This window comes from Poeciliopsis prolifica, unplaced genomic scaffold, assembly GCF_027474105.1.
Source record: "Poeciliopsis prolifica strain line A6 unplaced genomic scaffold, Auburn_PproV2 SCAFFOLD006, whole genome shotgun sequence".
NCBI classification, from domain to species: domain Eukaryota; kingdom Metazoa; phylum Chordata; class Actinopteri; order Cyprinodontiformes; family Poeciliidae; genus Poeciliopsis; species Poeciliopsis prolifica.
Window position 1 is genome coordinate 5,605,942 of NW_026562381.1, and position 14,067 is coordinate 5,620,008.

The 14,067-nt window shown below is 39.6% G+C and overlaps 1 protein-coding gene across 1 annotated transcript in view; it reads right to left on the reverse strand.

Annotated features, from left to right (window-relative positions):
• Positions 1–227: 227 nt before the first annotated feature.
• LOC129360770 (protocadherin Fat 4-like) overlaps positions 228–14,067 on the reverse strand; it is a 120,857-nt gene continuing 107,017 nt past the window's right edge. Inside the window, 6 exon segments of the mRNA XM_055031173.1 lie at positions 228–3,286; positions 5,208–5,469; positions 8,885–9,102; positions 10,558–10,682; positions 11,127–11,306; positions 11,978–12,063. Of these exon segments, the coding sequence (XP_054887148.1) occupies positions 1,377–3,286; positions 5,208–5,469; positions 8,885–9,102; positions 10,558–10,682; positions 11,127–11,306; positions 11,978–12,063 (2,781 nt within the window). The 3' untranslated portion in view covers positions 228–1,376.

A 14,067-nucleotide genomic window follows, 5' to 3' on the forward strand; every position in this document is an offset into this window, starting at 1 on the left:
TCTGTGTCATGGAGTCCGCTCCATGTTTGGTTTGGCTGTGAGCGGCGTAGCTCGGTTTCATTTGGGTCCTGAAATGCTTTCTTAAATGTTTTGTTAAGACTCTGTATCATTTAAAATCCTGCACAGATGGAGAATAACTCGACTCCCAAATGGTTTTTATCTATTTTTAAAAACTGCAGATGCTCAAATGCATCCTAATGAGCAGAAAGAATGAGAATTTTTTTTTAAATAAATACCTTTTTTTATTCTGTTATTGGCTTTTTACAGGTACAAAGCATACAGCATGTTATAGTTTTATCAAAAGTGGAAAATACTGATGTTACATATGTAACAAATGTAAAAAATAAGTAATCGATCTTACTTTCCCTGAAAGTAAGAACATAACATTTCAGCATATGAAAATTTGCATAAAAACACTGCTAAAGTAATTTAAGTTAATAAACAGTACAAAAAATGTAGAAACCATACATGTCAACATAATGAACAAGAACACCACCAACATGACAAATGACTGTGATTTTTTATAAAATAAGAAAAAATGTACATAAGTTCATTAAGTTTTAGTTCAGGTCATGTTTACAGAATCAACATTTTTATTTTCATAAGTGCCAGGGAGAATATTGGCTGGTCAGAGAGTGTTAATGCAATTTTTTCTTAACAAACACTTTTTCCCAAAAAGACTATCTCCTCAGGCCAATAAAACTGAATCCTCAAATGTCTGTAAGGCAGCAGACGTGATTACCTTTCACTCTTGGGACATTTTAGCCAGTCTTAGAGGAGGAACCGGAGTAAGGCAAAAAAATAAAGATCAGATCAATGGTGGGGTCTGAAAAACATTGAAAGTGATTGTTTTCACACAGGAGGGCTGTGTCAGGTGCTTTTTGATTAAACACATGCTTCTTTTTAAAAAATGAATAATGCATCCCTAAAAATAGACTCCTTTCATAAATGTAGTCATGAACTTCTGTGACTTTCTATTCAGCCATTTTCTTATCTCTTGACAGAATATTTCAGGAGGGGGAATATTATTGGTAATAAAGGACAAAAATGCTTGATCGAGATAACATAAGCTCCTAAATTGAACTCAGGTGAGGGTTTTCTTCCAAAAGCCATCCATTATCGATGGATATACTTAATGAGGTCTCAGAGAGATGAGTGCACAGTTTGTACAATTTCAACCTAGAAAAGACTGGTAAACTATTCCAAGGTGGCATTGATGAAATCGTTCCTCGGTTTTCTGCCTTACTGCATTAAAATTCGTCTTTTTCTGTTGAATATCAATAAAAACATACACTTGAATTTACTCACAAAATATACAGCCTTTCTTTTTTTAGAATGACGATTGACAAAATTCTACAACACTGTAATAAATAGTCTCATACATATTGCTCAGCTTCTCCTTCATTAAGAATGGTTACTGAGCCATCCCCGCTATTCATTTCAATGTCTTTCGCTGCAGCATTCTCAGGAAGCGAAGCTAAGTCCTTAAAAACATCAACATAATGTCCAAAGCCGGGCCCCCAGTTCAAAAGATTGTCCCAGTTGAAGCCCCCAGCTTGCTGGCCCAGTTTGTGGGGCAGTGTGTAGTGCTGCTCAGCAGAAGGTGTCTGGGCAATGCCAGGCCCGCCTTCTGCCCGCCGGCTAGAATATCGCCTCTGCTTGAGCCTCCCACCATAGTCCTCATCGTCAGCATCTGACTCGTTGACTTGCGAGAGCTTGGGAACTCTGGAGCTGTAGGAGACGGGCTTTTCCCTGTCGTACTCCATCTCCGAACAGGTGAAGGAGTCATGTGAGTCACTTTCAGACGAGGACTCTGGAGCAGGAATACCATCAGCTGGGTTGCGGACCCTTGACAGCGGCCTGCGGCAGTCCTCCTCTGAACTGGAGCGCCCGTGGTCAGCGCTGCAGATGCTGGGGTTGCGTGGACGTGGTGTGTTAAGCCTCTCCACCTCTTCAATGGACAGCCCCACTGGAGGCCCTGTCTCTAGAGGGATCTGTTCGATTGGCTGCTTCAGCCGGCTACCCGGCCTGGAGGTGTGGCCATGGCCGGCCATCGTCTGTGGACTTTTGCTGCGCCTCCCCAGCCGGGTGGCGTAGTTGAACATGGGCGGGGGTTGGCACATGTCATTGTGCATGTCCAGTGGGCTGCCTTCACGGCGAGCCAGGTTGAGGTCTCTGGTGGGAGTGTTGCGGTAGAAGGAAGAAGGTTTGGTGAATGGAGCTGGGGAATGTCTGGAAAGCGGGTTGGGGGTCGGACAGGCAGAGTGGGAGTGGCTGAGTGGAGTGGACCTCAGGGCTTGCGTGTACTGAGGCTGATAAGTGTAGCTTGTTGCCCCTAGTGGTAACGGCGACTGTCTAGCAAAGCCCAGAGGGCTGTGTCTCTGGATAGAAAACTTGGGAGTGTGGCTACGGAACTGCTTGTAGTGTTGGATGATGTCTGCATCTGATGGTGCAATACTGCTGGCATTGTCAATGTCATAATGTTCAATATCTGCCTCTGGCCCGTTACAAGGTGCACAGGGAGCACTGGGAACAGTCTCATTGTTGTGGGGAATATCTGTTTCGTCATATATCAAGTATGGGTTCTCCCTCTCAATAATGTCTGGTTTAGGGTTCCCTTCTGGTTGTTTTCGGACTGTCATGTCATCTCCATATGGTGGGATGTTGTCTGGATCATCAAAAGCGACATTCTCACTACCCTTCTTCTTTTTCTTCTTTTTCTTCTCACTAGGTTTCTTCTCCTTAGGTTCCTTTGGCACTTTGGTCTTGTTGCGGTCTTTGCAGTGGTTGCACAGGATCAGGCTGAGCACCACCAACGCAAGGACGGTAGCACAGCTGCCGACAATAGCCGGCACAGCCCAGATGGGTAGAACCATGGCTTCTACTGTAGGACTGGGACTGCAGACAAAGCCACCATTGTCGGCTGTGGTGCAGACGGTACCTTGAGGGCACTGGACTCCCAGACAGGCCACCAGAGTTTCGCAAATCTTGCCAGTGTAGAATTCAGAGCAGATACAGGTGAACCCGGAGTGGGGGTCTGGGATGCAGCTGCCGTGGTTCTGGCAGGGATTAGAGGCACAGTCGCCGGGCGGGACACATTGATATGTGTACCACTGGTTGACACACATCAAGCCATCTAAACACGGGTTGCTCTCGCACAAGTTGGGCCCTCTGCAGCCGATCTTTACAGATGAACTGGTCTTGGTTAACGCCACAAGGCTGTGCTCTCCAGTAAATGGCAGGTTCTCCCCATTGTACTTTACGTATGCCAGGCAGCCGTCAAAACCTGCAGAAAAATATGGGAAAAACAAACTGAACTTGTCAACAAGAACAGCCAGCAGCAGGTACACAACAGAGGTATAAAGAAGAATCATTGGGCCTGGATCAGTTCCTCATAAACAGCAGGAACTTCAAGCTATAATCAGAGGTAAAAGGAATTTTGTTTGGATGGGTAATAAGTTCAAGCTTAGGACAAAAACAATAAAACTTGTAATTTCTCATGGAAAGCTTCTACTGTAACAAAAAAAAAAAACATTTTAAAAATGCATCCATCACTGGCCAATTTGAAGGAAGACATGAAATGTTTTCTAACAGAGAATCCATCGTCGGGCCCATTATGGCTTCAAGACATGCATCTGGGTTGGATGAATGTCTTTGTGTCTAATTCAGCCTGTTGCCTAACAGCGCTGCCTCACAGATGTAAACAGGTTTTTATTGAATTTATCCCAGTGCAGATTAAATCCATTTGTGTCTTTTCATTAGCTTAGGAGCAGCGAGAGCACAATAGAACCCAAATGTTCAGACACACACTGAGGTAAAGGCTGGTTAACAGGCAGCCTGCCACAGGTCTGCGTGCTGAGAGTGTGTTTGTTTTGAAACGGTCCCTTTGTAAAAGACTTCAACAAATCATTCAAATGGCTAATTTTTTACCATATTAGTACATAGTATAAGCCTTGTTTTTCCCTCCCCTTAAAATCCTAAAATTTACTGTGTTGCATTACCTCCTCCTGGAAACCCTCTGCTTCACCTTTTCCAAACTTATACTCAAGGACATCTGATCTGGGATTTAAAAACCCAGCAAAGAAAAGCTAAACTGGGAAGAAGTTTAGCATGAAAAATCAACATTTTCCGAAATGAAGTAAAGTTAAACTAATGTTGGTTCTGGTCTGTGTAATTGGTAGAAACTTCACTTTGTCAAACTTTTGCAGGATAGCAGCTCAGTTTTAGATACAACTGCCACAGGCTAGTTTGCCTTGTATTTTTATACCTTTGCCCTTATCTGACTAAAGTTTTGTTTTGCAGAATAACAGGAATGATGCAAATGCTTTTATAAACCTACAGTTTTCCATAACTTAAAGACCATATTTTAAAAATAAATCAAGATTTGCAGATGGCCTCTATCTTTGTGTACAAATGTAACAAGCATGAGCATTTTTTTGTATGTCTTTCGATTCTGATGAGATGATCAACTTTGTTAAAGAAAACATGAGCTACAGATGTTTTGGGAGTATCTTCAACAATGCCACGTTTCAATTGATTTATTTTTTCTTAGATCAATGTATCCATCCAATTCAAGAATTCCTTTTAGTGTTTTATATATATTTATCTTTCCTGAAACATCATGTAAGGGCCATTTTTGGAAAAACTGGTGAAGAACCTAGAAATTATTCCAATTTAATAACCAAAACACATTTTAACATTTGCAACAATTATTTTAATTAAGAAGTTTGACCTCCTTCACTTTGGCTGCTTGTTTCAAAGACCCAAATGTGTAGAAACTGACTTGATGCAGTCACTGCTGTTCAGAGTAAATCGTTTTTGAAGGCAGTTTCATGTTTGAAATGTGGACAATTTAGTTATGAGACTCCGTTTTTGGTTCATCTCCTTCTCAAGAGGACAAAGCAACATCTTGTTGTTGCTGCAGAATAAGCTTTTATGCATCATTAAGTAACTCCCTATGCTCTTGTTTTGAGTTTGAAAGTATTTTTAATCTTGCTACTGAGTGGCTGACATCAGCATTTTGATGCTCGGGTGAAAGAAGGGGTGGTCATATCAACCTGGTGGGGAAACTCTTATTTACTGCATGGATAGTTTGACAGATAAAAGTTTGCTTCACAAAACACAACTTGGGGCCATCAGTGACTAAACCTAAAGTAACACAAAACTATAAATGATCAGGGGAAAAACTAACAGAAGAAAGTTTATACCTGCTCCAGTTTTCTGCTGAGCGGGTCCAGGTGGGATCCCACCTAACGAGAAGGTCAGAACACTGAGACCTCCGAAGTCTTGGGTGGCGTGTTGGATGGGTCTGGGGAGTCCACCGTCCACCTGGAGGACAGTGGACGAGCCGTTCTTAAACATCCGGAGGATGTGCCACTGGCCGTCCGATAATACAGCGTCTCCCAGAGTCCTCTCCACCTTTCCACCAACACCAGCATCCGAGATGTAGTTGATGTTGCCATTCCTCAACTGAGCAAGAGAACAGAAATAAAGTTTGCTTATGTGTTTCTTGATTGCAAATGTTCCCCTAGTAAAATGAAAAAATTTAGTTTATTTCTACTTTTATTGTGACAGCCCACCCAGCGAGCTAGTGCAGAATGTTACACTTTTTTTTTAAGTGGATTGTTAGTCAGCTAAAGGGAAAGTTCCAGGTTCCTTTCAGCTCATTAACATTGTACAATGTTTAAAAATAATAATAATTACAGAAAATGGGAGACAATTATATCTTTTTAATGTAAAATTTAGGGGTTAATTTTACAAACATAATGAAAGTTGAATTATGAAAAAATGAAGAACTCATTGCAAACATTCACTAGATTTATATTTAGTATTCATGAGCTTACTAGGCAGAATATTGTACTTTTTCTTTATATTGTAAAAAATATATGAGAATAAAATTGTTTTTTTCAATTTTTGTGTACAAAACTTAACACAATAAAACATAATTGAAGATGTTTTTAATACATTAATTTATTGAATTTGTTTTATATTTTCTTATCAAAAGGTAAGAAAAGTTGATAAGAGAGCATAAAAGGCAGATTTGTGGAGTTCTTAAAAGGTCAGAAAGTTTCTCCAAGAATTATTAAAAAAGGCCCACATGTGTATCGTTAAGCTTCATGGGGAGGAGATTTTAGTAAATATCTGTTGTAGAATCAGATAAAAATATAGAGCTTATGTACAAACAGGAATTATTTCTCCCTGTTTGCTCATATATCAGGAAAAGTATTTTTTTTCTCCTGGCATATGAGGATTTTTGTTTCCCAAAGTCCTCAAAACAAAGATTGTATTTCTTAATCTTTTTTAATGTATGACTATGCCACTGCAAAAATAAAAATAAATAAAAGCACATTTATTTTAAGGCTGTATTTGCTCTTGTTACTGTAAAGGAAATAAGCTAAATGACAGTTTTATCAACATGTGAATATAAACATTTAAAAATACCAAAGATAACACAGAGCAAGATAGTCAACAAAATGCTTACTCCCACATTTTGTTCACTGTCAGATAAAATTTAGAAAGAGGCAGCTACATAAACAACAAAACTGCAGCTTCTCAGATTAATGCAATGCGTTGTTATGCCAACATTTATCAGGACTGATGGCACGAAGTCTTTCCTGAGTCTTTACCAAACTGACTCAGGAACGTTAATTTTTCAGGAATATTAATTCCTGAAAAATGCAGTGAAAAATGAATGTTACTTCTCTCATCTCTGTTTTTCAGAGATGAGAAACAAAAATGCAGCTTCATAAATGCTCATTAATCTTTCTCTTGCCAGGACACGCTACGCTCTATCATGTTCTCACGACTTTCATGCTTTTTACTCATGCCGTTCATCTGCAGGACTATCAAAAGCCTGAAAACAAATGAATTCACAGAAAGTGCAATGCTTCATTCTCTGACTTGAGGGAAAAAAGCACACAATGTGTCTTTAAGCAAAATTAATAAGCCTCCTTTGGCATTGACTACGAGTTTGTGGCTTTCTCTGCGAATGGTAATCTCGTGTTCTCCTCACTTCGATGGAAAAGTAATCTTGTTCTCCTCCCTTTACAAAGAACCCAAAAGTCACCCATGATAAGTAGCTTCCGGAAAAATTGATTTAAAATGGGAAAAGCACACCAAGCCAAAGAATACAGAGTTCTCTGAAGCTGGAAAACCGATCATGAGACTTATCTATTAAACATCTTGTTTTTTTCACATCACTGTTTATGTAGTTCTCTTAACTTATATACCTGCACAGTATGCATTCCCACAGAAAGTTTTTTTTTTGTTTGTTTCGTAGTTGTTTTAATACTTTAGAAAGCTGAGATTTGATGAGCACCAGAAGCCATTCTGAGCCGGAAGACCAAATCAGAGCTGAGAAAGCCTCATGTTGCAGTGGGAAGTGGTCGATTGGGCTGAGATGTCTGAAAGGAAAATTGAAGGCGTTGAATGAACGTTCGGGCCTCTTTGGGCAGCAGCCCAAGATCAGTCAGAGAGGGACAGAGGGGAAGAGGAGAGGGCTGAAGGGGAGCTGTCTGAGAAAGACTGGTGGACCTTTCCTAAGCTCAGTCTCTGCTGATGTCTGCTGATGTTTGAATATATTTCTGGTTAGAAACAATTAACCTCAACACAGTGTCAACAATTTTCCTAGTAAGTCTAGACAGCCACATTCTTTTAGAATCAGGAAGTCCTTTGTATTTCTGCAGAACCTTCATGGAAAACAATCTTAACAAGATTTTGATTTGAAATAAAATGCTTACAGTGTTCTTTCTTTAATACTTCCTTAGTTTTAATGTTTTGTTGTTTTATTTTTTAGGAAAGCAATGACCCACAAAAGAGCAGACTGGGCAGTTTTTTTCCATCCATCTAAGCTACTCTGCTAAACCTGCCTTTGAAAAGGTGGTGACGGTGATGATCACTTATTCAAGTACATTTGATTTGAAAAATGTGGTTTTTAGCCAATGCTGTAGAAGCAAAAGGGATAATTTTTGCTTTGGTTTATTAAAAAAATTACAGCATGGAATTTGTTGTGTACCTACTTTGTAATTCACTCTGATAATAGAGCAACTTTAGTGCAATTTTAATTTTGTGCCTTGGAGGCCTTATACTTCCCCCTCATCCTAGTGCCATATTTGTTCTCAAATTTAGTGAACAAAGTCAGCATGTTTGTGCTCTTAGCAGAAAAATGCTGCACCCAGCAACTTTCACAGTTTTCTGTGTGGCCACTGGGCACATTTTAAATAAAAAGTATTTCCAGAAAGGTGTAACTGTGCCGCTTTTGCTATACTTCTATCCCACAGATAAATAACCAACAGATGTCAGACCCAAGTATCAAAGGTGTTATGTTTTTTGTCATGGTTCTTGGCTGATGAACTGTCTTCACTGGCTGAATTGATGAGGATACATGTGAGCTTTAGGGCTCGCTGTGCTTGGTTTGGCATAGCATCACCAAGACTTTACCTTTCAGTACTTTCCCAGCTCAATAAACCCAGTATTTTTCTACAGTCTGTGATCGCTTTCCGTTTTATGCTGCATCCCACAAGCCTGGTCGTAACAATAAAAGACTGCTGGTTCAGGATTTAAAACTTTTAGCTCATCGTTGGAACACACAGGCTGAAACGTCAATTTGTAGGAGCCAGAACTGGGATTTTACTGGTAAAAATGTGCTTTATCTCTGCTTTGTATTGCAAAGCTATTGAGTGTGAGATCACTTTTTTGATGAGGTGCGGGGATGAGAGGACTGGTGAAGCATGCAAACTTTTATCTGGAGATATACTCCTAGATTTCTACCATTCATTGCCTCAACTGGGTGAAAATCTGAACTTAGAGGTACAACAGAGTTGAGAAGTACAAAATGACATCTAGGCTTATGAAAAACAGACCTTTTTATTGCTTCTTTCCTTACCTTAACAGTGGTGTAGTTGCTGCTTTCCTGAATGTGCAACAGAGTGCCAGTCTTGCTCCGTGTCCTAAACTTCACTTCCAGGCTGCTCGGGCTGATCCAGTTGGACGCCACGCCCTGGAGCGACTGTCTGAGCAGGACGTCACGTTTGGGTCCCTGCTTCAGTGTGTAGTCGAGGCGGCCAGTGCCATCCAGAGACAGTGCAGTGTCTGCTGTCATGTCTGCAGGAAAAAGACATAAATTACTGAAGAGTCTCTGCTGACATTACAGACGTTTCATATGCCAAGTGAAAATTTCCTCTTTGCTCTCGGCAGGCTGTGGGTAACGAATTATTTTCCCAATTCCTCAGCTACAGCCACATATTTATCCCCATACTCTCACCAGCCATTTCGAATATCCTTCTAGTATGTGAGGGAATCCCCAGAACAGACAATTTGTCTTTGAGTAACATATTAAATCCTCACATAGAACCGGGGCTTATAGAAAGAACCGTACCAAAAGGCCTGAAATGTGAATAGAATCCCCAAAACCTAATGCAATACAAATAATGTATGTGTTTACTAACATTTTAAACCATTAAGTGTATGGTATGATTTCATATTCCAAAGCCCTCTAATACCTGTACTTCAGCCAAATATGAGTTTAACAAACACAATATAAACCTTGAAGCGCTCATATGGTCAGCATGTGCAGCTGACAATCTGAGAAATTAAAACTCAAAACTACATGTCTGTATATGACAAGGATTGAAATGTAAAGTGCAATCAGTTGTCATTCAAAATGTTTTACTTTGACCTAATGACCTTTTCTTTTTTGTCATTTAAAACAACAAAAATGTGTTTTAGTTCTCACTGGGATATGTTTGGAGGAGATTGACAACAACCATGAACATACAGCCAGGCCCACAATGGTTTTGATGTGTCAAAATGGTCAAGTCAAACTAGAACTAAAGAGGAAAATGTCTAGATGTGTGTCTTATAAATTTATTTCAATATTAGAGTATTTTTCCCATTTTTTTTTGTTGCAAATGTTTGATTTTATAATCTTACTAAACTTCAAAGTGTTTTCCATTAAAATTTATGACTTACAATGTCAGAGAATATCCTGGTTTTGAGGGTTTTCTAAAGTTTTGGATGGGGGTAGAGAGGACTGGAAGTCTTTCTTCCCTAAATGGGGCTACAGCATAAAAGGTGCTTCATGTTTTACACTAATAAAAACCTCCATGAGGCCACAAAAGGCCTCAGTGAGTCGCTTCTCATTCTACGATGACCGGAGGAGGAACTGTTCTGGTTCTGATTAGTGGTATAATTTTTCTCCTAATCTGTCATTGCAGACTCTAGATCTCCTCTACAGCATTTTTTTGCACATGACTGCGCTTGGATTAGAAAAACATGGCTCTGTTTTTGCACGCTGTAAAGTGAACCAGCAGATTTCCCACCAAATTGAACCTGATGGCAAACACACAATTGTTTCCAGTTTTCTCAGTAACGTTACTATTTGTTTCCAGTAAGAATATGTAATCCACAGAACTGATGTGTACTATTGCTTCACCAATTTGACTTTACGGAAATATACAGGAAAATGAAGGCAGTTTTATTGGTGGGCATTTTTATGAGTCATGGAGGATCGATCATATAGAATTGAGAAAATTAAATTTTCAAAAGACAGATACTTACACTTTTCGCAGAATTTTCCTGTAAAACCATCCACACACTGACACTGCTGCCAAGACCAGTGGTCCAAACAGGTGCCCCCATGTCTGCAGGGGCTGGCGGTGCAGGCTCCTTCCAGTCTTGGGCATCTATAGACACACAGCCATGCAAAATCCCTACAATCAGACGGGCACTTTGACAACTCAGCCTCACAGTAAGAAGCCTGGGGCTCTGCTGGAAAAGAAACTCCAAAAACAGGAGCAGATGAGCTTTGATTTGTCTCCCAAAGCAGCAGTACAAAAACTATTAAAGAACCCCGGTGGATTAGCATATTAAAAGATCTGCTTTTGCCTCACCATTCACTGCTGAGATAGAAGAGAAAATATTCAGCAATTGCCTTTCCTTAGTCAAAGGTCTGCCATTTGTGGTTTAAAAAAACCCATCTTTTTAGAAACTCTTGGGAGGATTTGAAAGTGTGAACAGATGTCCCACAGCGGGAGCTGAGTAGGTTAGAGAAGATGGTTGGATGGAGAATAGATAGAAAAATGGAGACAGTGAAGATATGTGGGAGCCGGAGGATTTGTGCTGCGAACCTGTCAAGGATGCCACGCGATGCCAGGGCCTGACTGGGCTCCAGCGGGCGACCATTGACGGCAAGCTCCATGATGCAGCCGACAAAGTCATGGGTGGCGATCTGACCCCGGCGATGAAGGATGGGTTCTATCGACCTGACGCCGCCGACCGAGAGCCGGTTGGGCTGCACGTCCAAAATCCTGAAAATACAGGCACACGAACATGCTCACAGTCAGATGCATTGTAGTGAAGGTTTTCACATGCACAACACTTTCATAAAAAGATGCTTTGAGTCAGAGAGTTTCAAATAATATGTTGACTTTTTTATACTCACTTCCACACAAACACAAACAAAAACAAAAAAAAACATGCAGTCTCAAAAATGTGGCTCAGAAATAACAGAAAAACCAAAACTTTTCATCTCGCAGCAATTTCATATTTCCTGAGTTTTTCTGCAATGAGGCTCATACGTGCAAATTTCAGATCCCACTAAGCAAATACAATAAGAAGGAAGATCAATCTACTTTTATTTAGTTCTGCATTAATTGATACATCAGTTTTTTCTATTTTGTAAGGTGTTGTCATAGTGTTCTCTCTGTTTAACTGTGGAAAACCACAAATTTATTATAAGTCATGCAATGGTTCTACAAAGAAAGAGCCATGCAAACCACTGCTAAAGACAACAAATAAAATCTTAGGATTGTTTGACTGCTGGAGCACAGAAAAGAACCAACAATCACCACAACAGCTTTAAAAAATACAACATTTTTTTGCCACAGCACATAAATTATGAGCAACATTTTCTTATTTACATTTAGATCAGTTAAATAATCAGCTGCTGTACGCATGTGTGTGTGTGTGATTCTCATACCAGTCAGTGTGAACAGCCACGTTGCTAACGGCACAATATCCTGGTTCCTGATCCTCACCGCACAGATCCACAGTAAGCGATGCTGCCTGTAAAATGACAAGAAACAAAAAGAAGCTAAAACATTGAAAGAATTATGACCAAGGATGAACCTAAATATTCCTACAAACTATTCCTGACACACAACTTTATCTTTCCCAGCTTCACTTAAGTATTCCCTGGGGGAGCCAATCCACCCAATAAAAGTCTTGTAAAAGTATTTATTCCTCTGTTTCTCACATTTTGTCCCCAAAAACACAAACTTCAGCATGATTTTTATAGTTTTTCTTTAAAAAAGGGGGAAAAATAGCCAAACTTGTAAAGTGAAAATCTTACAAAACTATGGCAAACATTTGTAATCACCCTCCCTGTATCAATGCTTTGCAGAGCCCATATTTTGCTGCAATTACAGCTGAAGTGCTAAGGGTATCTGTCAGTTTTTAGATTGTTGTCCATTATTTATTATAAAATAGCTCAAGCTCAGTCAGACCAGATATAAAGCATCTGTGAACATCAGTTTTTAAGTCCTGCAAGAGATCCCAAATTGGATTTAGCTTTTCACTTCAACATGAAGATACATTTTTTATTTAGCTCCTTTCAATTTTCTATCAGTTCTGACCAGCTTCCCTGCTATTACTGAAGAAAGATTTTTTTTTTCTGTCATCCTTTCTGCAGATCAAGTAGATATAAATATGATCTTTAGATAAAAATACAGGCTTTTGTGAAGAAAACAATGGCACCATGACAAACAATTTAAAATCTTTCCCTCTTTTGATATGTATTTATCCAAACAATTCAGCTGAAATCTGTTCGGGGGGAAAATATATAAGTACAATGTTGCAATAAATTGGTAGGAAATACAATGAAGCACACTTCTTTAGAATAGTTCAATAACATGCAACTTTGGTGTGTATGTTCTCATGCAGTTAGATTTCTTCCTCCAGTTCAACAGCATGCATGTTAAGATTAATTGGAGTTTTTAAATTGGCCGTAGACGTTAGCTTGAGCATTCCTGGTCGTCCATCTTTTATTTTTTTTTTTTTGTCCACTGATGGACAAATTGGCTGTTCAGGGAGTAGCTCTCCTCTCACCAAGAGGCATCTGGGATGGGGGTCCAAGACCCCCTGCTAACCTCCACAGGATTGATAAGGTGCCGCTAACAGGATAGATGCAGAACATACTCCAGTGTTAACTGATTAGATGTAACATGTCCTCTGTGCCCAATTACCTTACTTATTTCTACAGGCCAATCAAAATATTCAGTACAAGAATAAGCAGATTTATTCCCCTCTTTATTGTGATTAACTTTTAAAAATGATTCACTAAACAAACAAAACTTGTGCTGCTTAAACAGCTGTTAACATTTTTCAACAAAGTGATTATTTAATGTTTTGTAAAGAGTTAGGTGAGAAGATCCAAAATTACTTCTGAGCTCTATGTTGTAAAAATACACCATCTGATTGCAGACAGAAGTGGTTTATTTTAGTTTGGTAGGCAGATGAGAAGCAGAACTGCTGTTGGGAGAAAAACCTAAGAGCAATATCAACTCTTCTTCTAAAAAAAATTAAAAATAAATGCTCCTTCAAATTTGCCTTAAAACAACCACAGATTAGGCATGAGTTTGGCATAACCTGAAATACAATAACAACAAATTGCGGCATACAGATGCACCAGAACCAATTAAAGGGTTAAGGTTAGTGTAACTACCTTACTGCCTTTCAAACCTGGTTTGACTTCATCTCAAAGATGGATGGATGATAAAACAACCCATCCGTAAGTCAGAGGCAGGTTCTCCATCAATCCATCTTCCTCCACTCATAATGCCAGATTGTTGGAGCAAAGTTGACATCAAACATTTCCACAAACACAATCCTATTTGGTTTTCTGATGTGTTATCTCTCCCTGAAACATTAGTGTAAAACATCCCAAGTCCTTTGTGTGCACAACATCATACAACCCCTATTCACCTGTGAATGTGGAAGTGATTGGAACAGCCTTCCATTAATTTGGAGGGATTCTCAATAGTCACAATAAAATCCAAGGACAAAATTATT